General features: G+C 46.3%; 1 protein-coding gene across 1 annotated transcript in view; it reads right to left on the bottom strand.

Moving 5' to 3' along the window:
- Window positions 1-23,472, bottom strand: part of CWC27 (CWC27 spliceosome associated cyclophilin) — a 1,032,773-nt gene that overhangs the window by 907,681 nt on the left and 101,620 nt on the right. The window contains exon 5 of the mRNA XM_078675149.1: window positions 18,320-18,418. Coding sequence (XP_078531275.1) covers window positions 18,320-18,418 — 99 coding nt within the window. The remainder of the gene's footprint in view (window positions 1-18,319; window positions 18,419-23,472) is intronic.

Raw genomic sequence — 23,472 nt, 5'->3', positions numbered from 1 at the left:
AAGCAGCTTTTTAGGTGCATAATCACAACACCCAAAGGAAGATATTGTGTGATGGGGTTTTCATCAAAAGGCCATGTTAGAGGTATTATTCAATTTAAAGTTAACTTTTTACTTAATGTTACTTTTCTCATGAATAGCTATTTATTTCTAAATCAGTTTAACTGGAGCGCCAGAATATAGCTATTTATTTCTAAATCAGTTTAACTGGAGCGCCAGAATAAAACTTGACTAAAGTACATTCTAAAACTTTATGATTAGATACTTTTACAAATTAGATCTATATAAAAGGAGGTAATAGGGCCTAGTTAGAGAACAGAGGTGAGCAGTGATAAAGCTTTGGACCTGTTCATCATAACACAGTTTCAATGTCTATGGAGCAGATTTGTGATTGCAAGTGGACTACATAGGATTTAAAGTAGGGGTGGGCAGAACTTGCGGAGTCACATAAAAACTCCAGGTTGGTGGAATTCTGCTGAATTCCACCAACACGCAGAAAATATGTATGTTGCACTGCTCCCTCTTTAATTTAGCACCAGTAGCATGGGCAGCACTAAAAGATTTGTGTAAAAGACACCATGCGATCATCAAGAGCATGCAGCCATTTGAGTTGATTTTGCCGCTGTTCGAGTAGAAAATCTACTAGAGCGGCAGCAAATCTACTCAAGAAGCAGTCCTCTGGGGGGCGTGGCTAGCGAGCCACGATGGCGGACGGAGCCTGTTAGAGCTCCGGTGCCGCCGGGGATAATACATCCTGCTAGGGCCTCTGGGGGGCCACCACTTTGACCGACAATTGTCGCCCCTGAGCCGTGAGGACCTGCGGTGGCTCCAGGCCGCTTCTGCGGTGATCCGGGTGCGGCGGCGGCCGGAGATCGCGGCTACGACGGGAGAGGCCTTCCCCTGCGAGGTCAGCCGGGGCCTGGCGTAGAAGAGGACGCTGAGTGGCTCCGGACGCGGCGGACCGGAAGTGCCGCGAGGGAGCCGCGAGGCACGGCTGTGGAGTCTGGGGAGCCTGTTGACCTGCCCGGCGGCCCACCCATCGGCGGGACTTGTGGATGGCCTGGCGGTCCTGGCGGAACAGAGGTCTGGAGACGGCAGTACCCACAATTTGAGTGGCGGACGGCCGGCTGGCCCTGCGAGGAGGAGAGTGAGGCGCCAGCTAGAACAGATCCGCTGGTGATTGCTGAGGGGCATAGTGGGACAGGCCTTCCGTTCTGTCCCCGACGGTGGCAGAGCACACTACCTCTCTCAAGCAACTGCAGGAGCAAGTGACGACCCTCATGGACCGGGTGGAGGATGCCGAAGGACGTAATCGACGCAACAACATCCGCGTCATTGGGCTTCCGGAACGCAGTGAGGGGGCCCGCGCATCGGAGTTCATGGAGCAGTGGTTCCGTGAGCATGTCGCCCCGGAGGGACTGTCGCCGTTCTTTTGCGTGGAGCGAGCACACCGGATCCCCATGGGGAGGCCTAGAGCGGGTCTGCCACCGCGACCGTTGATTGTCAAGATCCTGAACTACCGAGATAGAGACATGCTTCTGCAGAAAGCCCGGGAGAAATTGCTCATTGAATATGAGAACCAACGGATTTCACTGTACCCGGACTACACAAATCAGGTGCAGCGACAACGGTCGTCATACTTTGCGGTCAAGAAAAAGCTCCAGAAGGCTGGCCTCCGGTACGCCCTGCTATTCCCGGCCCGCCTCAAGATCATCCACGACAACAAGACCCACTTCTTCGAGAGTCCCACTGACGCAGAGGAATGGCTGGAGGTGATGGGCGTTGAGGCGACTCAAGAGGGGGCGTCTGGCAGGTCCGGGAGCGGCTCGGATCATGGAGGGAGAGTTTCGCCTGCAACGTCGATGCAACCCAGACGACGCAAGCCCTCTATCGCACAACAAAGGGAAGATCAGATGACAGCGGTCAACATGGTGGGCTCTTTCCGCGATGAACAGGTGCTAATTAACACGGATACGGAAGACAGCACACCACACTCTGACTCGGAACACAGCATGATATTGTTCCCAACGGTGACGCCGAGAGCGGCGGACGAACTCCTGGACAACGTTCTGGAGTGAGGGCCTGACCCGGGAAGCCCTAAAAGACCTTTGCCTCTTACTAATATCCTTTTGATGATGTTTGGTGGGGGGTGGGGGTGAGGGGTGGGGGACGCGGGCATTATTTGCTTTGGGAAGCGCCACCTCCTTCGATACTGGGAGAGGGACTACAAGCTTAGACATTGTGGGCTTGGCTCTTAATGACTGGACCTTTCGAACTGAGACCCTCGAGTATGTAGGGTAGGTGCGGGATGCGCGAGCAAGAGAACTCCACCCTCCTTTCTCTCTTCCCTTTCCCTCCTCTCTCCCCTCCCTTGATCCTCCCCCCTTGACGGCCCGCCCCCTTCCCCCTACTCCCCCCAGAGTGGTTGTTCCGAGGCAGATGACCTGTGCACTGACTTCCCCGGCGGCGCTGTTGAGCCGGCAGCGTAACACTGTTAGATTTGAAGGACAAGGTACAAGCTATGCCACCCCCCAATGGCGAATGCACCGATGTTTGGTTTGTTCTGTTTTACATTTCATGGTTCGGCACAGCAATGTTCTTTAGCTGCGCCACAAGAGTTCGAGTTTGGGGTGGGTTGAAGTACGTCTCCTGGCTTATACCTGTTAGAATTTGTACTCTGGCTCTGGGCACAGTCTTGTGTGACATGTATCATCGACTGTGGCAGATAATGTAGGGAAGTATAGGCTGGCCTCCTGGAACGTGCGGGGACTTGGTGCCATACAAAAGCGACACAGAGTGCATGCATACTTGCTCCGACAGCGCACCCACATCGTATTCCTCCAGGAATCCCACCTAACGCACACTGAGGCACTTACACTGCGAAAAAAGTGGAGGGGGACTGTGTTCTCTACGACTTATTCCGCCTTCTCCAGGGGGGCTACCATTTGGGTGAGGTACGGTACCCCATTTGTTGAACTAGATAGGAGGGTAGACGACCAGGGTAGGTATATCCTAGTAAAAGGTGAATTGGACAGCTCACTAGTAGTTCTGGGTAGCGTATATGCCCCGAACTTTGATCACGACACATTCCTTGCGAGGGTGGGGCGAGCATTGGCTGACTGGCGGGATATCCCTTGGATTCTAGGGGGAGACTGGAACATGGTCCTGGATGTAGCCCTAGATAGATCTCACCCCCCCCCCCTCCAGGCGACAGGTGTCCAAAGGGTAGCAGACACATTTCGGACATGGATGCAGGGATGGGGTCTGACAGATACATGGCGCACACTCTACCCGACACATAGGGAATACTCCTACTACTCCCCGGTACATGACTTGCATACCCGATTGGACAGATTCTTGTGTACTAAGTCCTTGATGTCTCAATGCACGTCCTCTGACTATCTGGCCAAAACCTTCTCCGACCACAGACCTTTGACACTCGACTTGCACTGGGGGAGGGTGCCATCTCCGGTGCCCACCTGGAGACTTAATCCGGCAATGCTGGAGGATGCCCCATTCCGTACTTCCCTGTCGGACACCCTCGACAATTATTTTCGGGACAACTGGGACTCAGCGACCTCTAACTTGATCGTGTGGGACGCCATGAAGGCGGTGGTAAGGGGAGCGGTCATTGGCCGGACGGTAGGTGCCCGGCAGGAGATCCACAGGAAGCTGTGTGATGTAGAGACTCGCCTACGGGCGCTAGAATCGGAGATAGGTGAGAACCCAGATCGCGCTGGAGAGTTACGACTGTGTAATATCGAGCACGCCGAACTCTTGGAAACTTTGCGGGTTATTGATTACAAAGACTTCTTGAGACGGCAACAGGCCGACTCGGACCGGTCAGGGGCTTTATTGGCTCGGTTGGTACGGGATAGCCCCGAGATACCAATGATTACTCGGATCAGGGACAGTGCGGGTGGGCTGATAACACAATTGGCCATTAATGACGCCTTTAGAGATCACCTTGGCACGCTCTATGCTTCCCCCCCCCCCCCGGGAGGACTGTGCAGCGATGATGGAATTTCTGAGAAATTTGCCTTTCCCAGTATTGTCCCGAGCGGAGCGGACGGGGATAGAAGGTCCCATCACGCAGCAAGAAATAAAAATAGCCATCCGATCCCTTAACCAGGGTAAGACCCCCGGACAGGACGGTCTGCCGGTTGAGTTTTATCAGACGTATTCCGAGACCCTGGTCCCTGTCTTAGAGAAAATTTATAAAGAATCATACGAACTTGGTCACCTGCCTGGAACAACAATGCAGGCCTCAGTTATCTCAATCCCCAAGCCCGGCCGGGACCCCCTTGACCTCACCAATTACAGGCCCCTCTCGATGCTCTCTACGGAGTATAAAATACTCAGTAAAGCCATAGCTCTGAGGATACAGTCTCACCTCCCGACCTTGATTCATTCGGATCAGTGCGGATTCCTGCCAGGGAGGAGTACGTCCCAGAACACGAGAAGACTCCATGCCCTCATGGCTGCGACGCCGCCGACTCTACCCCGGGCCGGCTGTGTCACTCTGGACCTCCGCCAGGCTTTCGACTCACTGTCTTGGGGATTTATGTTTGAGGTCTTGCAACGTTTTGGTCTCCCCGGCTCCCTGATACGATGGATCCGACTGTTGTACACGCGCCCGACGGCTCGAGCACGCACGGGTCGACACGTCTCCTCTAGTTATAACATATATCGCGGCACTCGACAGGGCTGCCCACTGTCGCCCCTGTTGTTTGTCTTGACCCTCGAACCTCTGGCGATCGCCCTCCGGACTAGACTGGCCGAACGGGGAATATTCGTCGGTGGTACGCCCAATTTGTTATCAATTTACGCCGACGACATCCTTCTGTATTTCCGGGACCTGGAGGAGGATCATTCGGACTTAGCTGCCATTTTTACCCGGTTTGCAGACGTGTCGGGACTGACAATCAACCCGGCGAAGTCGGTGGGGTTCTACTTCCAGGAGGGACAACGACCGACCCACTTACTATTTGGTACTTCCCAAATCCCGATAGCGCAGGACACGTTTAAATATTTAGGCATACGGGTCTACAGACGGCCGGAGGACCAGATCGATGGCAACATTAGGAGAGCCATCGCTGGCCTTCGGAGTAGTGTGCAGTTCTGGACATCTCTACCGCTGTCTGTCATGGGTAGGATTGCTATATCTAAAATGGTCATGCATCCCTGATTGCTTTATTACTTTGTTAATCTACCGGTTCTACTCCCACAGACCATTTTTAATACCTTGAATACACTCCTGACCACCCTAGTCTGGGGTTCTAGCAGGCGGAGAATAAGCCTTAAAAAACTTCAACTGGGAACAAGGCGTGGTGGCCTGGGTGTACCAGACTTTCGGGGTTATTATTACGCGAGTCAATTACAATGGCTATCAAGATGGGTGGCGGGTAGACAATTGCACGAAATCGGCTTTACCGGTGAGCGGCTGGCGCGTGGCGAACTGCACTCCTTACTACTTCCCGGGGCCAAAGTGCCCAGAGACTGCCACCCTCTTCTGCATACCGCCCTGATATGTTGGCGGAAAGCTTTGACGTACACGTCGTCGGCCACATCGTACGCCGACAACATCCCCCTACTGGGAATCCCAACACCACAAGGGCGGCTGACGCACTGTAGATTGCGGCTGTGGATGGATACGGGGGTAGACAGAGTGGGCGACTTGTTTGGAGATGACGCGTTATTAGACCACGCCTCCTTTGTGCAGACCACGGGAGCCCCTCCACGACTATACCTCCTACATGCCACGGTCACACACTACATACGTACTACATGGACCCCACAGCGTACCAGACCGGAGCAACACGAGCTAGTGCACCTACTATATCACATGGGAACTGGGGGTCACCTTGTGAGGTGATTATACCATGGTATTAGGGAACACGCTGCTATGTCCCTTACTCCCCTCAGGCACACCTGGATGTTAGATACAGGGGAGGACATGACAGATGGGGCATGGAAGGTTGTCACAGAACACCCTAGAAGAGTGTCCAGAAATGTGAAGTTTAAATTTATCCAAGCCATGTTACTACATCGGGCATACCTTACCCCACAAAGGCTGCACAGGATGTTTCCTGCCTCTTCCCATTGCTGTCCCCGGTGTCAAGTGGAGGAGGCTGGCCTTCTCCACATGTTATGGTCCTGCCCGCGCATAGAAGGCTATTGGGGTCGGGTACGACACATCCTGTGTACTGCCACGGGCATGCAGATACCAGAGGGGGCGCTGCCGTGCTTGCTGGGACACAGGAAAAGACCTAAAGGTCGTAGGGCCCCACTGAAGTTCATGGACTTAGCATTACTACTGGCGGTCAGGACACTGACTATGAGGTGGAAATCTGCACGACCCCCGACCGTAGAGGCCTGGCGGTCCGAAGTACTGAAGTGGGGTAGGGCTGAAGGTACAATACTCAGGAGGGAGGAGGAACGAGGGCTACGGAAACACCCAATAGCACAGGAGTGGGAACAGATACTGTTGGAGCTGGAAGACATGGACTTGATGCCCACCCAGACGGGGGCTGCGTTATAGATATGGCTGGGCAAGGGTAGTGGGTTCATGAATAGGGAAAGGTCCGGGGTGCGCACAGGACGGCTGGAGACGAGGATGATGATCACACTTATTTAGATAAGTCAGTTCTCTGAGACCACTAGGCCCGGGAAGATGCCATGGCCTGAGCAGAGAAGTCAGGAGACGTACGAAGCGGGGTGGGGGGCGGGTTGGGATAGAGACTGGCGATGCCTTTACTTCTGAAGTCATGAATGTATACATGCTGAGAACTGATTGAGCATCCACAGCTCGAGTTCACTAGTACAGAAGTACCACTTGTGTATAGAGGTGCCCGAGCTGCTTCTGGAGATTTGTATAGACTACATGCTGTGAGGGCACTAAGTCAGATGGTTCTAATGTTTGGGGGGGAAGAAAACAGAAAAGACTGTATAAATGATGTAGACACTGTAATCCTCTTGAAATATATGAAGCAGTCATCAATAAACAGTTTAAAAAAAAAAAAAAAAGCAGTCCTCTGACCACGACTGCTTGCAACCGCCCACGTGTTAGAAAATCACGCTAGGGGATGCCAAATCTTGGCGCACTCAAATTTCTGGAGGCTTGTGGGAAAAGAAATCCGCCACCTGCCAATTGGTTGAATATGGCTGAAACTCCGTGTTATGAGAGCAACGTGGAGTTGCCAAATTTCACCAATTCTACACGCCTAATGAAACATTCCACCCACCTCTAATTTAAAGTCAAAATATTCCCTGCATTCAAATCATCAAGTGGACCCCTATTATGTATGAATGTCACGATAAGAGCTTGTGATGTCTAGTTATTTTCTTATGTAATTTGGGCCTTAATAAAAATGGGATAAGTCTTACTCCACTAGCATCCAATGAGTCCACTATGTTAGGGCTATTCATGCGGTCATTATTAAGATCGAGCAACAAATTGAAAGCCATTTCCATTTTTGGACCATCTACTCTCTTTGCCTTTTATTTCATTGATTGTTGTCACCTTTAGTGTAGGAAGTATTTTTCCCAGTACTTGCAATCACATTTTGTAATTTTTTCTTTTTCTTTTACATAAATGCATTGATTTGGAGCCGACATTTTCTGCTACGTCAAGTTCAGAATCATAAAGGTGATAGTCCCCCAAGAACAGAACAGAACAGACCACTATTGTGTAAAAAAAATTAAAAATAACAATTATTTAAATGGTTGTTAGGGACTTGCTCCGAGTTATGCTCTCAATTATTAGATTAAGATGGTTCAGTCGCCTCCAAGGATCCAGGTAAGGGATGGAAATCAAAGTATAAGGCATTCTTGAATTCAATGTGCATAAACTGAACAATGTTGTTTACAAGAGAAACCAGAAGACTAGTGAACAAGGTCCACTTGGGTTTCATACAAAAGGACTAAAATTAGGTTCCTTAGCTATAATGAAGTCGCTCGAAATATTCGGGGGAGAATGTAATGAACGATGTTGTTTGTTAACCCCCTAACACAACCCGATTCAGTCATAGTAACTCTTATTTATTTATTTATTTTATTTATTTATAAAATTTCTATAGCGCACAAATACCTTCCGGTGTCTCGGCGCTGGAGTTCACAGAATTACAAGGGGTTCCTGCTTAGACTTACTGGTCAAAAAGCCAAGTTTTAAGATGTTTCCGGAATATTAGTAAAGATGAACTGCATTTGATATGAGGAGGGAGCACGTTCCATAATTTGGAGGCAGCAACCACGAAGCGTTTGTCTCCCCATGTGGCTTTCATAGTACGAGGGATGTTAAGTAGTTGGAATGCCGATGAGCGTAAGGATCGATTAGGTTTATAAACACTGATGGATTTTTTTAGAAAAACTGGTCCAGTATTGTTCATTGCCTTGTATATAATACACAAGGCCTTAAACTTCGTGCGGGATCTAATCGGCAGCCAGTGTAGTTGACGAATGGTGGAGGAGATAGATGAATATTTAGGTATGCCGGTTAGGATCCTTGCAGCAGCGTTTTGCACAAGCTGTAATTTGTTCAAAACTTGCTCTTGTGCATTCAACAATAGGCCGTTACAATAATCCACTTTGGATAAGACCAGAGTGGACATTAAGGTTTTGCCTGCATTTGGGGGTAGATAAGGGAGCAATTTTTTTTACCATTCTCAAGGTATAGAAGGACGCGGAGACCACGGCGTTAGCGTGACCGACGAAGGTTAGCCTATTGTCAAATAGGACTCCTAGGTTTCTGACTTTTGATACCGGCAGGGGTGGAGCTCCTAGCTCTGATGGCCACCAAACTGGGGACCAAGAAGGGGTCAGCTCACCAAATAGCATGACCTCCGTCTTGTCAGAATTTAGTTTTAAACAATTCTGATCCATCCAGATGCTGATTGCTCTCATACCCTCCTGAAAGTTAGCGGCCACTACTGCTCCATTTTTGTGGATTGCCAGGACTAACTGGGTGTCATCGGCATATGATGTTAATCCAATGCCGAATGACTTGATCACCCTCGCTAAGTCCGATACATAGATGTTAAAAAGCGTTGGACTTAGCGAGGAGCCCTGGGGAACTCCACAAGGCAAAGTGAAATCAGGCGAGTAAAAACTCCCCATTTTTACAGACTGCTCTCTGTCAGATAGAAAGGATGCCAAGAGAGCCTTAGCTTTGCCCTGAATGCCAATAGCTGCGACACGGTCGATCAAGATGTTATGATCGACCGTGTCGAAAGCTGCGGACAGATCCAGGAGTATTAACACCGCTGCACCGCCTTGGTCCATGATTATCCTGACCTCCTCTGCTGCTTTTATCAGAGCGGTCTCGGTCCCATGGCCCTTTCTGAACCCAAATTGGGTTTCATCTAGCAGCTCATTGTTGTCAATAAAGCTCGACAGTTGTAGATTCATAGCCTTTTCAAACATTTTTGATGGATAGGGGAGCGAGGCAATAGGTCGATAGCTTTTTAACTCAGCTGGATTTAGTGTCGTTTTTTTTTAAAAGGGGCTTCAAAATAACTTTCTTCCAGATTGAAGGGGAATCACCTGTCCGGAACATGGCATTACAAATATTAGTAAGCACCGGGGCTATCAGATTAGAAACTGGTTTAAGAATATGTGGGGGACATGGGTCCAAAGGTGATCCTGATTTAACAGTGTTCATAATCTCTTCCATGGACACCTGAGAGAGTGAAGAAAAAGCCTCCAAGATTGGCTTTACTGATTTTTGGGGGTTATCTAGACAAGCTGAAGCAGTAGTAGATCTTTTGGTGAAATTATTGAAGATATCTTCAACCTTGTCTTTAAAAAATTCTGCCATCTCATTGCAAAAAGTTTGAGACGGTTCTATAGAGTCAGGGGACGGAGAGTTGGCTAATTTTTTAACCACCTGGAATAGGTGTTTGCTCGAATTTTGAGCTGATTCTATTTGTGTACTAAAAAAGTACATTTTTCCCTGATGATAAGTTTTTTATAGATAAGCAGAGCTTTCTTATACATCTCTTTATCATTGTTGTCGTAGTTCCTATGCCAGCGCCTCTCTAAATTTCGGCATCGTTGTCTCTCAAGCCTTAAAGGTTCTGAGAACCAAGGTGCTGAAGGTTTATTGCGGTTGGGACGCAATTTTTTAACAGGTGCTACACAATCAAGTGCATTGTTCAGCCAATATCCATAATTATTAGATGCTACAAGTGGGTCCTCTGTGTCTTTGGGTTTTGTAGAATCAAGGATGTTACTGAAAACAATATGATCAATATTTTTCCAGTCACAACATTTAATTTGAGAGCGTGTGATAGGCGTAGAGTTTTTATGGTTCCTAACTAATATAGAGAATTTTACTGCCGAGTGATCTGTCCATGTAAGCGGGATCACCGTGGGTTGACTCATGAATGAATTGTTCGTAAATAGACCGTCTAAAATATGACCAGCCTGATGAGTGGCTGAGGAGACCCGTTGTACTAAGCCGGCAGCCAGGAAGTCGGAGATAAGCCTATTTGAATCTTTGTCTGCATAATTTTCTAAATGAAAGTTAAAATCTCCTAGTATAGTGTATTCTGTGTTGGCAGCTACTGGTTCTAATAAGAAATTAAGAGAATTCAGAAAAGATATACGTGAGGTGGGTGGTCGATACAGTAGGGTTCCTTTAAAAGTTTGTATAGGAGAAAGGATAATGGTAAAACTCAGCGCTTCTGCGGAGTCATGGTTCAATGATTCAGTTTTTAAAGCTAGGCTGGCTCGGTATATTATTGCTAAGCCTCCTCCCCTTTTTCCAGAGGATCTGTCTAATCTAGTCACATAATAGCCATCCGGAGTGGCTATGCAGAAATCTGGCCCAGATGCTGAATCTGCCCAGGTCTCAGTTATAAACATAATATCTACATTTTGATTGGCTATAAGCTCAGCTACGTCTTCCCTGTGTTTTATGAGAGAGCGAGCATTAATAAGGGCACAGTTTATGTGTTTATCTTCAGTTCCAGTGGTCATGAGGGCTCCTGGTTGTGAGTGAGGTGGAGTTGTCTTAAAAGCGCATTTTGGACATGGATTAGTAGGCAAGTTGCACAAAGATTCTCAATTATTGGTCTGTCCCCGGTTCAAACTTGTAACCAAGGGAGGGAGAGCCTTCTCTGTGTTAGTTCCTCAGTTATGGAACACATTACCTGAGTCGCTGCGCAGGGAAGAGAACCTCCTACGCTTTAGAAAGGTGCTAAAAACATTGCTGTTTAGAAGGTCCATGAGTGCCATCTAGGCTAGTGGATGTCTTTTCTGTATTGCTAAGTTATTGTTTGTACCATCAATTTCCGAGCGCCTAGAGACCTGCAGGTGATTGGGCGCGTTATAAGTCAAAAATAACAATAACAACAATAACAATAACAAAGAATCTGCATCAAAGCGAGAGCATTGTTTATAATTTAGAGTATTTCCTATGCTCAGAAGCTGTGCTCTGGAATACGTGATTACCTTCGTTTTAAGGTGGGGATTACAGGGGCCAGGGGATATAGCGCGCAGCGCAGTCCCAGCGCGGACTGGCGCAGACTGGCACCCCTTTGGCTCGGCTTCGGCGCGGTGACGGCGCTCCCGCTGCGCTCGACCGCTGCGCTTCCGGGTGGCCATTTTATGCTCTAAGCCCCGCCCCCAGCTAGAACGCTAACTCCGTTCTGGACGGGGAGCCGGCTCTGAACAATGGAGCTCACCCTGCCCTCCACACAAACGGCACGAAGCCGCGATGGAACGGGGCTAAGGGTACACAAACAGTAATAGTGGTGAGTTCAAAATTATGATTAACAATTAGTACGTCAATTGTAACCAATTCTAAAATGCAGTTAAGCAAAGTACATTTTTAAAAACAGCGTTATAGCGTTATCGAATGGGCTAAGCAGCGTGCAGAGGAGGAGCCCCTAGCAATCTGCACGGACTCTTCAGCAAAAAAACATACAAGGAGCTGCCACCACCTTGTTAGTTGCCCGAGCCCCCAATCGCGCTGGATCTTATGCTCTAAGCCCCGCCCCCAGCTAGAACGCTAACTCCGTTCTGGACGGGGAGCCGGCTCTGAACAATGGAGCTCACCCTGCCCTCCACACAAACGGCACGAAGCCGCGATGGAACGGGGCTAAGGGTACACAAACAGTAATAGTGGTGAGTTCAAAATTATGATTAACAATTAGTACGTCAATTGTAACCAATTCTAAAATGCAGTTAAGCAAAGTACATTTTTAAAAACAGCGTTACAGCGTTATCGAATGGGCTAAGCAGCGTGCAGAGGAGGAGCCCCTCGCAATCTGCACGGACTCTTCAGCAAAAAAACATACAAGGAGCTGCCACCACCTTGTTAGTTGCCCGAGCCCCCAATCGCGCTGGATCTTATGCTCCAAGCCCCGCCCCCAGCTAGAACGCTAACTCTGTTCTGGACGGGGAGCCGGCTCTGAACAATGGAGCTCACCCTGCCCTCCACACAAACGGCACGAAGCCGCGATGGAACGGGGCTAAGGGTACACAAACAGTAATAGTGGTGAGTTCAAAATTATGATTAACAATTAGTACGTCAATTGTAACCAATTCTAAAATGCAGTTAAGCAAAGTACATTTTTCAAAACAGCATTACAGCGTTATCGAATGGGCTAAGCAGCATGCAGAGGAGGAGCCCCTCGCAATCTGCAAGGACTCTTCAGCAAAAAAACATACAAGGAGCTGCCGCCACCTTGTTAGTTGCCCGAGCCCCCAATCGCGCTGGATCTTATGCTCTAAGCCCCGCCCCCAGCTAGAACGCTAACTCCGTTCTGGACGGGGAGCCGGCTCTGAACAATGGAGCTCACCCTGCCCTCCACACAAACGGCACGAAGCCGCGATGGAACGGGGCTAAGGGTACACAAACAGTAATAGTGGTGAGTTCAAAATTATGATTAACAATTAGTACGTCAATTGTAACCAATTCTAAAATGCAGCTAAGCAAAGTACATTTTTAAAAACAGCGTTACAGCGTTATCGAATGGGCTAAGCAACGTGCAGAGGAGGAGCCCCTCGCAATCTGCACGGACTCTTCAGCAAAAAAACATACAAGGAGCTGCCACCACCTTGTTAGTTGCCCGAGCCCCCAATCGCGCTGGATCTTATGCTCTAAGCCCCGCCCCCAGCTAGAACGCTAACTCCGTTCTGGACGGGGAGCCGGCTCTGAACAATGGAGCTCACCCTGCCCTCCACACAAACGGCACGAAGCCGCGATGGAACGGGGCTAAGGGTACACAAACAGTAATAGTGGTGAGTTCAAAATTATGATTAACAATTAGTACGTCAATTGTAACCAATTCTAAAATGCAGCTAAGCAAAGTACATTTTTAAAAACAGCGTTACAGCGTTATCGAATGGGCTAAGCAGCGTGCAGAGGAGGAGCCCCTCGCAATCTGCACGGACTCTTCAGCAAAAAAACATACAAGGAGCTGCCACCACCTCTTATAGACTGTATGTCGAATAAACACTACATAACTATTTAGGTGGCAGATTCTGTTGATTTCAGCAGCTCTGATTTTAATTCAAAACGTAGTGCTCGCTTCTCAGCAGAGCTTTGGTCTACTTACATAAATCCGAGGCTGAGCTGGTCAAGATTGCGGTGCAGTACTAGATACAGAGACCGCGCGGCAGTCGTAACCCTCCCTGTGAGGCACACTATTGGGACGGAGAGACCACCTCCGTGTGGTACGGGGCTGCGGCATGATTTTGGAATGAGGTATGGTTTTGGGACGTGAAAGAAAAGATAACGAGCACTGGTCTCCCCTGATGCAGTCTTCCCTGACGGTTCCCTTGATGGTGTGCCGGTCAGCATGTGAGTGAGTCTGCGAAGGGAAGGGAGCCGTGCCTGGCAAGCGGCGAGACAGACTAGCCACTTCAGAAGGTCAGCCTGTCTCTCCTTCTATATCGGCTTCCCCTCACGGGCTGCCTAGCACAACAATAGGGATGATTTCTCTGTAGGGTATGGAGAGGGAATTCATTTTAAGTTAGCTTTCTATATGGAAGAGGCGACATCTGCTATTCCTGAAAGCCCCAGCTCAAAATTCAAAACCACCTGGCACGGATGGGGTTCCAATTGACCTCATTAAGTGTAATTTGGAGCTCTGGGCCCCCTCCTAACTAACAACTTGACCACGAGCAACTTCCCACGGTCTTGGTCCCTTTCAACCATCGCGCAAATCTTTAAGAAGGATAACATGTCGGAACTTAGAATCTACTGCACAATATCCCTGATTGGTTCTGCTGTAAAAATCATTGGCAGGGTCACATTTAATTGAATGCAGGAATGAACTAGAGAGCGAAATATACTCCATCATAGTCAATATGGTTTTAGGGAGTGGTTGGGTACAGTGGAGCAGTCACTGAATCTCCACATCATTGTGGGGAAGCATACCATCGCAAGGTGCTGCCCACTGTACCTAGCGTTCATGGATCTCTACGCCTTTGATTGTGTGAATTGTACAAAACTGTGGAAGACGCTGTTGGACATGGGTTTCAAGGTTGCATTAGTGAAAATCTTGCAAACACTCCATGAGAACTTGGGGGCAAGGGTACAATTTGGCCCTGTAAGTTTACTGAAGTTTGTAGCCTTCAACACGTGGTTTGTCAAGGGTGTGTGATGGAGTCCCTGCTGTTCATTCTTTATATTAACAATTTGACCCCTTCCTTACTAGCCGCTACTAAGGATACCCCCAAGGTAGGTTGTGTGGCCATTCCCGCTTTATTATATGTGGATGATCAGCCCTTATGGTCCGCACTCCTACCATACTCCGAAGGCTGATTGATTCCTTTGTCACATTAATCATGACAAATTTGGTCACAACTTCAGTAAGTCTCATATTATGGCCTGCGGACATGGTAGACACAGGGTACCCAACATAGCATGTGGTGGACAGCGTCTAGATGGTGTACCTAGCTTCCCTTACTTAGGTGTAGTGTTTGATACCTCAGGGTCAAGGGGCACCCACATTTCATCTGGCACCTTAAAATTATCAAGGGCAGCAGGCATGCTTTTGAATCTCCCCTAGCCAGTAGGGCACACAGTTTTGGCTATCCTTACCTCTATTTAAAGCGCTCAGTGTGTTTTCACAGCATGTTATGGCGCAGAAGTACTGGGTTATACTAACATTGACCCTCTTCAGCAATAGTAGAATTGCATTTGTAGATATATGTTGAACCAACCTTCTGCCTCGCATTTTATTGGACATGGTGAGCTGGGTCTGCCCTACATACCGCCAATCTTCCTGTGGATTTCAAGGGTAGAGGATGTTGCCTAATGGCTAGGGCGGTCAACCTCAACACTAGGGAACCGGGTTCGAGTCTCCCAAAGGGACACCGTACATCCTGTGATTCTGGGCAAATCACTTAATCTACCCGTGCCTAACAAAACAAAAAAAATGAATGTGTCTGTCTGTAACGCAACTGGTGTTCGTGTAAAGCGCTCTGATACCTTTGGTTCTAGTTTGCAATGGAAAAAACTCCCCAGAAATAAATAAAAATAATAATTTGGACTAATCCCCAAGCACATCTAAATAAGGATGTTATTACAGACAGCCTGTTGTTAGACAAAGGTTCCTCTATCCCCCTGGTTAGCTTAATTAGAATCTCTTCCTACAGCTTTGCTTTCCTTTAGCTTTTGCCAAAGATGGTCGTTGGGGTGCCTGCTCTTGAAACCATTCCTTGGAACAGATCTTGCTCCAGTTAACCTTTTTTGTAAAATTTACTTCTTTCACAATAGGCACATATTGTTGCCATATCTCAAAGTGTGGATGTGTGCAATGTCGGATCGCTTTGAGATTTTTGCAAATGTTGAGTACAGAGTAAGTCTGCTTTTTTGGTGGGTATGATCCTTAAGCTCATTGTTCACTGTAAGAAAAATATGATTAACTGATGCCTCCAAGAAGTGAACTTTTGCTTTGTTCCATGGACCACCTAATTACCCGCCCCTTCCACAGACCATGGATTACATCTTAATTACCTCAGTATTTGCCTATTTTTATCTTTGCTTTATGTGCATACTTCTGAAATTTGTTTATTTGACAATTTTACACACTATTTTTTACTATGTTGTACTTTATTCTGCTTTTATGCATACTTATGGTATGCAAATACGGTTTTTGAACGGAGTCGAATCTGTGAGGCTGACAAAAATAACAATGGTGCTAGGTCATTTTGGCAAATAAGAGTCAGAATCTGGATATAAATCATAGACTTTAGAAATTAGAAAAAAATTCATGAATACCCCAAGAAGAACTACTATTTTCTGGTTCTATTTCCCATATCAAATATCATTTTAAGTCTATGGCACTTTGTACAGTTTCTATAACTATTAACGCTAACAAATGGAAATCCTATCTGCCATAAGCCTTCTGTAACATCTACTCCAACTACATGTAGGGTGTCCTGACATCTGTAAGGGAAAGGTCCTGAATTCTCTTCATCAAGGACAATAATGTTCTCACCACTGTATGAGTATTTAGACATAATATGTCTTTAATCATCCACGGTGACCACTTTAATGGTAGACACTCTGTATTTTACTGGGATTCTTGGTTCCATACTCTGTTGCCTCTTAGGGCAACCTCATTGAATAGCTAAAAGGAACACGTTGGTTACTGTCAGATTCCTCATTTTCAAAAACGAAGAGAGCCAATAGAAACTAGAGGTCCAGCCTTAGAAAGCTGTCCGATCTATTCACAAAGGTATTTTAAAGTGTTGGGAAATGTTCTGGCTCACTAGGAAGTGATCCGTTTCCTGATGAAGGTATTGCACAGTTAGCAGAGACCAACCTAAATGACCCACTGAGTACGGTACTTGGAGGAAGATGCGTAACACTATCGTAAACCTCACACCCCTGAACTGTTACATTTCATGACAGCTATCGAAATTAGGCTTGGAGGAAAGAAAAAACATAGTTGAATGTGTTTTCATGGGGCAAATATTTTTTCTATGGTGAAAGTATTTTAAAGAATAGAGTAATATTAAGTAAACTAGAAAATGAAAGTACTACAATAGTTGACATGATTAACAGAGACATGTAAGTATAGACACATGAGAAGCCCAGTTTCAGATCTGCTGTAATAGTGCAATAATGTTTAATCGGGGCACATCTATTTGTCATCTTGACATGAGTTTCTTTTAGGATCACTCCTAATTTAAAAAAAGTTGTTCTTTCAATATGAAAAAGAATCCAATTTCCACAATTGAAAGGTTAATGACTGTCTTAGTGGTGTTGTAATAGATTTAGTTAAGAACGGAGAATGCATTACCTCGTTCTCATGAAGTATGGTCAAGCTTTCTAATATTATGGTAAATCAACACATGAGGTTACTGTACAGGGGAGCTGGGCTCAGGCATATGCTTTAGACTTGCCCTTCACTACCTGCTTACTGGGAGGAGGTAACAACGGTGTTTGCAAAAGTCATATCGAGAGAGGTCCCCTGTCCCCCCGGTCACTACCTTGTGCCCTGGTTACCACTCACCTCCAAAACTAAAACGACGAGCAGGATCCAGGACCTCGCAGAGAGAAAGTACTAGGAACTGGAAAGCCCCTGCGCCCCCCCCCATCCCTCACTGGAGCAAAGAGCTCCAGATATGTGCAGGGTATGAGGGAGAAGTACCGCTGCGAGAGGCTGGACCGGGACTGGGGTCAGTGGACACAGCACAGGCGTGTGAGGCTCTGATAGAGTGACTGCCTGAGGGACCCAGCTTAAGGGTCACCACCGGGAACACCACCAGGCACCCAGCTCAAGGGTCGCGAACACCACTGGGTCCCCTCCTGCGGCTCCTTCTAAGCTCCCATGGCAACAGCAGGTTGACTGCAGTTATGAACTGGGGAGTACTATTAACAACGATTTCTACACTGCTGCTGGAATTAATGCGGAGAGCGGCCTATGAGGGGGAGGGAAGGTGGGAGGTTGGGGCTGTTAGCTACTTGAATGTTTTAGGAGCTAGCCGGAAGATCTAGATGTACAGTTCAGCATGACAGTGCAATAGGAGTGCAGGTTGTTGATAGGACAAATCTCAATAAAATCTGTTTAAAAAAATTAAGGGGTTGTACTGCTCGCATGAGTATGTAAATGTTTATTCCTTATTACCATCTTCCTTTATTTTCTTCCCCCAGATATTTTCATCCGATTTTACTTTAAGCATATGACCAATGTGAATATTTTTTGTTAAAAAACTGTAGTGTATGTATGGAAAATGTGTAAATGTGATTAAAGAAAGGAATACAAGTTTTCGTGCCTATTTATAGTAATATAATAATAATAGTACACACATCAATCAAAACAATGGTCATTAACATAAACATAAATTTTAAAAAACGAACCTCACAGGTTTTTATTTTGTGTGGGTTAACAGGTCTCTCATTTGCATCAATATCTACTTCTGTCAATCGCAGCATGTTGTAGACCGTATCGCCAGTAACCTGTCAAGAAATCAAAATGTAACATTAAAGACTCAAAAGATTTGAACAATGCATTTGGTGTTCCTAAATACGGTTCTTGATATTAAATGCAGCTACTACCCACATCCAAGCCAACAGCACTGGAAATTCCAAACATCCCTTAACCACGGTGAATGGCTAACTGAACTATTCCTCATTGTCTCGTAAGAGAAATTGGTATGCAGAGAACACTTTTCAATGGACACTTGCTCATGTGCAATTGCAGGAGGGATACCTATGTATAGGGAAATGCAGAAAGCTGGATATTACTTGAAATCAAAAGTTCAGCACTGGAATCTCGCACTGGAAACTCAAACATTTATATACATTTGCAAGATGAATTATGTTGGCATATGGCAGTGATCCTTCTTTCCTCCACCCCTTCCCTATGTTTGTGCAACAGTAACAGCATACCAAAATTATTCTGAGTTGGTTTGAAAGACAATGGGGCTGATTTAGATCTTGGTGGACGGGTTACTGCGTCACAACAGTGACAGATATTCCGTCCGCCGAAATATAAATCCCATGGGATATAATGGGATTTATATTTTGGTGGACGGGATATACTTCAGCGTTGTGACGGAGTAACCCGTCTGCAACCCGTCCGCCAAGATCTAATGCAGGGGCCAGGCCCTATGTATTTAAAATGGTGCAGAGAATCTCGTATTTTTTATAAAAATTATCAGACTCATCACATAATTCGAGATCATTTTATTGCTTTCCGTTTTACAATATATGTGTAAACCATGCAAAAATCAATAATAAGCTCTTAAAAAAGTCAATGTGTAATAACGGAGTGATTTGTTCAGATGTAAAATAGTCCCTCAGGCAAGGGGTGGGGCTATAGACCAGCTCTCATTGTACATTTAAAAAATTGGTGAAAATAACTATTGTAGGGACAGCTACGCTGAGCCAGACCTAATGAGGGGGGAAAAAAAGAGTCCGATTCCAACAGTTATGCATCACAAAATTATTTAAGTACCCAGGGAAGTATAAGAATGTAGAGTCAAATATAAACAAGATGGTACAAAAAGTTAAATATTGCAAAAAAAACAGATAGGAGAACAGAAGCCCAGATTCTAGGATTCTTCTCACATAGCAAGATAAAAAAAATGTCTGAAGGTCTAAATGCACTCTGGGGTCGTAGCGGCCCTTAGCTGCTCAAAGTGACAGCTTTTTCGTCCTTTACATGAGGCTTTCTGCCTATGAAAGCAATTTCGTTTTGATTATCTTCTTTAATAAGGGAGAACATAAAACTCGGTTTATTTATTTATTTATTTTTGCAGTTTATTAAGCGCGAACGAATACCCGTAGGCGTCTCGGCGCTAGATTATTCACCTAATTTTCCCAAGATGAAAAAGGCTCCTGAAAGTTAGTGGTCAATATTACTGATTAAAAAGCCAGGTCTTCAATCTTTAACGAAACTGCAAAAGTGAGGGGCTTGTCCTGATGTGCTGCGGCAGGGTGTTCCATAATTTGGGTGCCGCGAATAAAAAGCGGCGATCACCCCATGAAACTGTTTTTGAACGTGGAACCACTAGTTGGTTAAGAGTAGCAGATCCAAGCTGTCTGGCAGGTTTATAGGGTATCAGCTGATCCTTAAAATAATGTGGTCCTTGGTCATGAAGTGTCTTGTATACTATGCAAAGTGATTTAAATTTGATCCATTTACAGATCGTCAGCCAATGATATTTCTTGATGGTGTCTGATATAGCCGAAAACTAGGGTGTTCCAGAGAGCAGACGTACTGCTGCATTCTGTATTGTCTGAAGCTTATTGGTTACCCTGACCTGGGCATTTAAGAATAGGCCATTACAATAGTCAAGGGACGATAACACTAAAGAGCTGACCAATGTTTTAGCAGCTGCATCTGGCAGAAACTGGATGATTTTTCTGATCAGTCTTAATTTGTGATGGGCTGTTACCGCTACTCTGTTCGCATGTGCCACAAAGTTAAGATCCGCATCAAAAGTTACTCCCAGGTTTCTGACCTTGAGGGCTGGACTAGGAGGGGCTCCAAAGGCTGATGGCAACCAGGTTGCTGACCAGTCTGGTAAAAGGGGTCCAAAGATGAGCACCTCCGTCTTTTCGGAGTTGAGTTTAAGCCAAGTTGCTGTATGTACTTTAAACCCATTTAAATTGTTGCAAATATGGTTATTCTTTACATTTACTTTATATATTTGTATAAAATATTTACAAATGGAAAACATTTTGGCTACACTTGTGCAATGTTTTTACTTAACTTGTCTTGATTTTTGCCTCCGTTTTTATTAACTACTTTCATGCTAAAGATATGTCAGACATGCTCAGTACTGCCACCACATTGCTAAGGACATGTCCAGCACATACACGCACCCACTGCTTTGTTGCCCTTGCTGATCGCACCAGAGAGCTTCCCATAATAGCTCTACCCAGCGCAGCTGGCCGCAGAAGCACTTCCACTGTCAGAGCTGGGTATTAACAGCTATAACACCTGTACTTCATCAAGAACAGTCTAGTAAGCTGCCACATCTATTTGGATCTACAGCTCCATGCAGTTCTTTAAAATGAGTACTGTTGGAAAGGTAAGATCCCTCACACGATTACTGAATGTGAATCAAGAATTGGCACAATGAGATGAGGTGACATATGTAATGAAGCTTGATCTGTTGTACGGAATCAGAGCCAGTAGCCTTACGGTGTTTTCATACATTTGCCCCATAACTTTTGCTATTCCACTCATATGTTGATTTCTTTTTATATATCAACAAATCTACTGACTCCAGCTCTCACCTTTTCCTGTTTTTAGATTTCGCCGTTGTCTATGAGGAACATTCTGTTTACTTACAGTGGGCTAACAGCCTGCCCATAGCTTACCATTACTAATTTTTAGCTTTAGCATCCCTCTCCTTTCCTTCGTTCCCATTTGTCTTGGAATGCTTGTGTCATGTCCTCTTCTTACGTCTGGCTCACCCCTGGATCATGGACTAACTATTGTGTCATTTCATTGTTCACGTTTATGGAGCTAGTTATTTATGGGTTCAAGCACTCTATATGAGGGCTTGTGTTTTCACTCCATCTCCCTTATCCCTGTCCATGTCGCTTCTAAGCTCTTACATCCTGCCCCCCACTTTCATGCGGCTTCTTTCGTTCCCACCTCTTACCCAGTAATGTAAGCAAATCACCTTATCTATGACAGCGAATAGGTCTGTCATTGTGGGACTGAATATGCATAAAATTAAACCAAATGAGGGGGGACCATGGGGCAAAAAAGGTACTATATACGTGCCCCAATTGATAACTATTAAGCAAGAGGTATGCAGTTCCAATGGAGAGAAGAGGGAGGTATTTATCAGGTAGACACTAGAGGGGAGCGCTCCTTATAGGAGCAAAGCCTCTCACACACCCCGGAACGTGTCATGCTTTATCATCGGGCAGCTCCTCATTGGGCCGAGGCTGCAAAGCCCAACGTGCCCCGCAGAGGGCTCTTTGCAGGAGTCCTTTTCTTTTTGTAGATGATGAATATGGGGTGTGATGATTGGAGTGTGTGTGAGTGGTGAGTAGAGTGTAGGGAAAGTGCAATATAAAAATAACAATTGGAGCCCAATAAACCCAATTTAAGTGCTGGGTTCTTATGTTATGATTAAAAACCTTCAGTATCGCATGAAGTGAATATAATGGTCCTTTCTGGCGTTTGCTTAGTAAGGATGTGGGTCTACATGTTTCATGCCTCCTTTCATCTGAGTGATCATGGCATTTCTTCAGGACCAGTAAATCATATCTCCTCACAGAGGGCTGGGTGATGCAAGCATGTGAAACCATACCCTCTCAAAGTCACACAGAGATCTGTAGTGTACCTTCAGGGTAAACACCTGTAGAGAGGAGGAGACAAATGATATAGAAAACTAGTAAACTGAATTAAAAACACATTAAAAACATCATCATTCTATGCTGAGAGTGCTATGGGTGAAATCATTGCACTCAGCATTTGTAGCCCACCAGGTAGACGAGCACAGTGGGGTCTTTTTCTTAGTTGTGGTTGCTCGATACAAGCCATAAATTCACACATGTATCTTATCATGGCTGTAGCAGCGTTCCCTATGTGTGATTCGATAATGCCCCGATTGCATTAGCGCATACGTAATGTTGTTCACCCAACACAGGCCATCATACACACATGTGCATTAACATTGCTAACTGTCTCAATGTGTTTTTTGTTTTATTTAAAAAAAAGGATAATTTGTATCCACATTTAAACGGCCCATGAGTGTCATATCCTCATGTAGCATATGTATCGCTTGCTTCCATAACAGGGGCCACAGGTTACGGTGAAAAAGCCACGTATTGGACTTACCCAGGCACCAAGATCGACAGGGGCCAGTCGCCCCGAAGGAAACAAAAAACGCTCACTGGCATCGCGGTATTCTGTAGGATTGTGGGGTGTGGGGGTGTGCGGGCCGGAATAACAGGCGTGGAGGCCGAATGTAGTGTGCTATGGTTAGCAAGTATTTATTGTATACAGAAGAAATCAAATCCTTGGGAATAGTGTCCGGGTATACGCTTTGCTGGTCCTGTTCCGGGTCCTCGAGAGGGGGTCCGAAGAGGGGAACACAGGCAGGTCTTCCTCCACCGGGCTGGGGATCTCCTTCCTGATGGCGGGTGTTGGGGTGATCCTCGGAGGTAAGTAAGAAAGACACAGGGCAGTTAGTTCCAAAGCACACGGAACTTAGAAGACCGTTACCGACACCAGGAGTGTAGGGACGGAAATAGACGGTGTGGGAGAAGAACAGGGTAGGGTAAGATGGGAAAGAAAAGGGAGGGGTCGGGATAGAGTGGATTGTCGTGAAGGAAGGGGGGGGTGGATATGTATCATACAGTGTGGGGGTGACTATTTTATACAGTGCAAGTGCGCGTGATGTCTGTACAAGATTTACACTATATACTCTATTTACACAAGGAGGGGTAAACACGGAGAATGATAACGGATTACTCACGTGCCCCGCCGTAACTCTCATCCGAGTTACGGCCGCTTTCCAGCCTCCTCCTGAGGATGCCAC

Source organism: Lissotriton helveticus, chromosome 2_1 (assembly GCF_964261635.1).
Source record: "Lissotriton helveticus chromosome 2_1, aLisHel1.1, whole genome shotgun sequence".
Taxonomy (NCBI): domain Eukaryota; kingdom Metazoa; phylum Chordata; class Amphibia; order Caudata; family Salamandridae; genus Lissotriton; species Lissotriton helveticus.
This window is presented reverse-complemented; position numbering and strand designations above follow the sequence as displayed.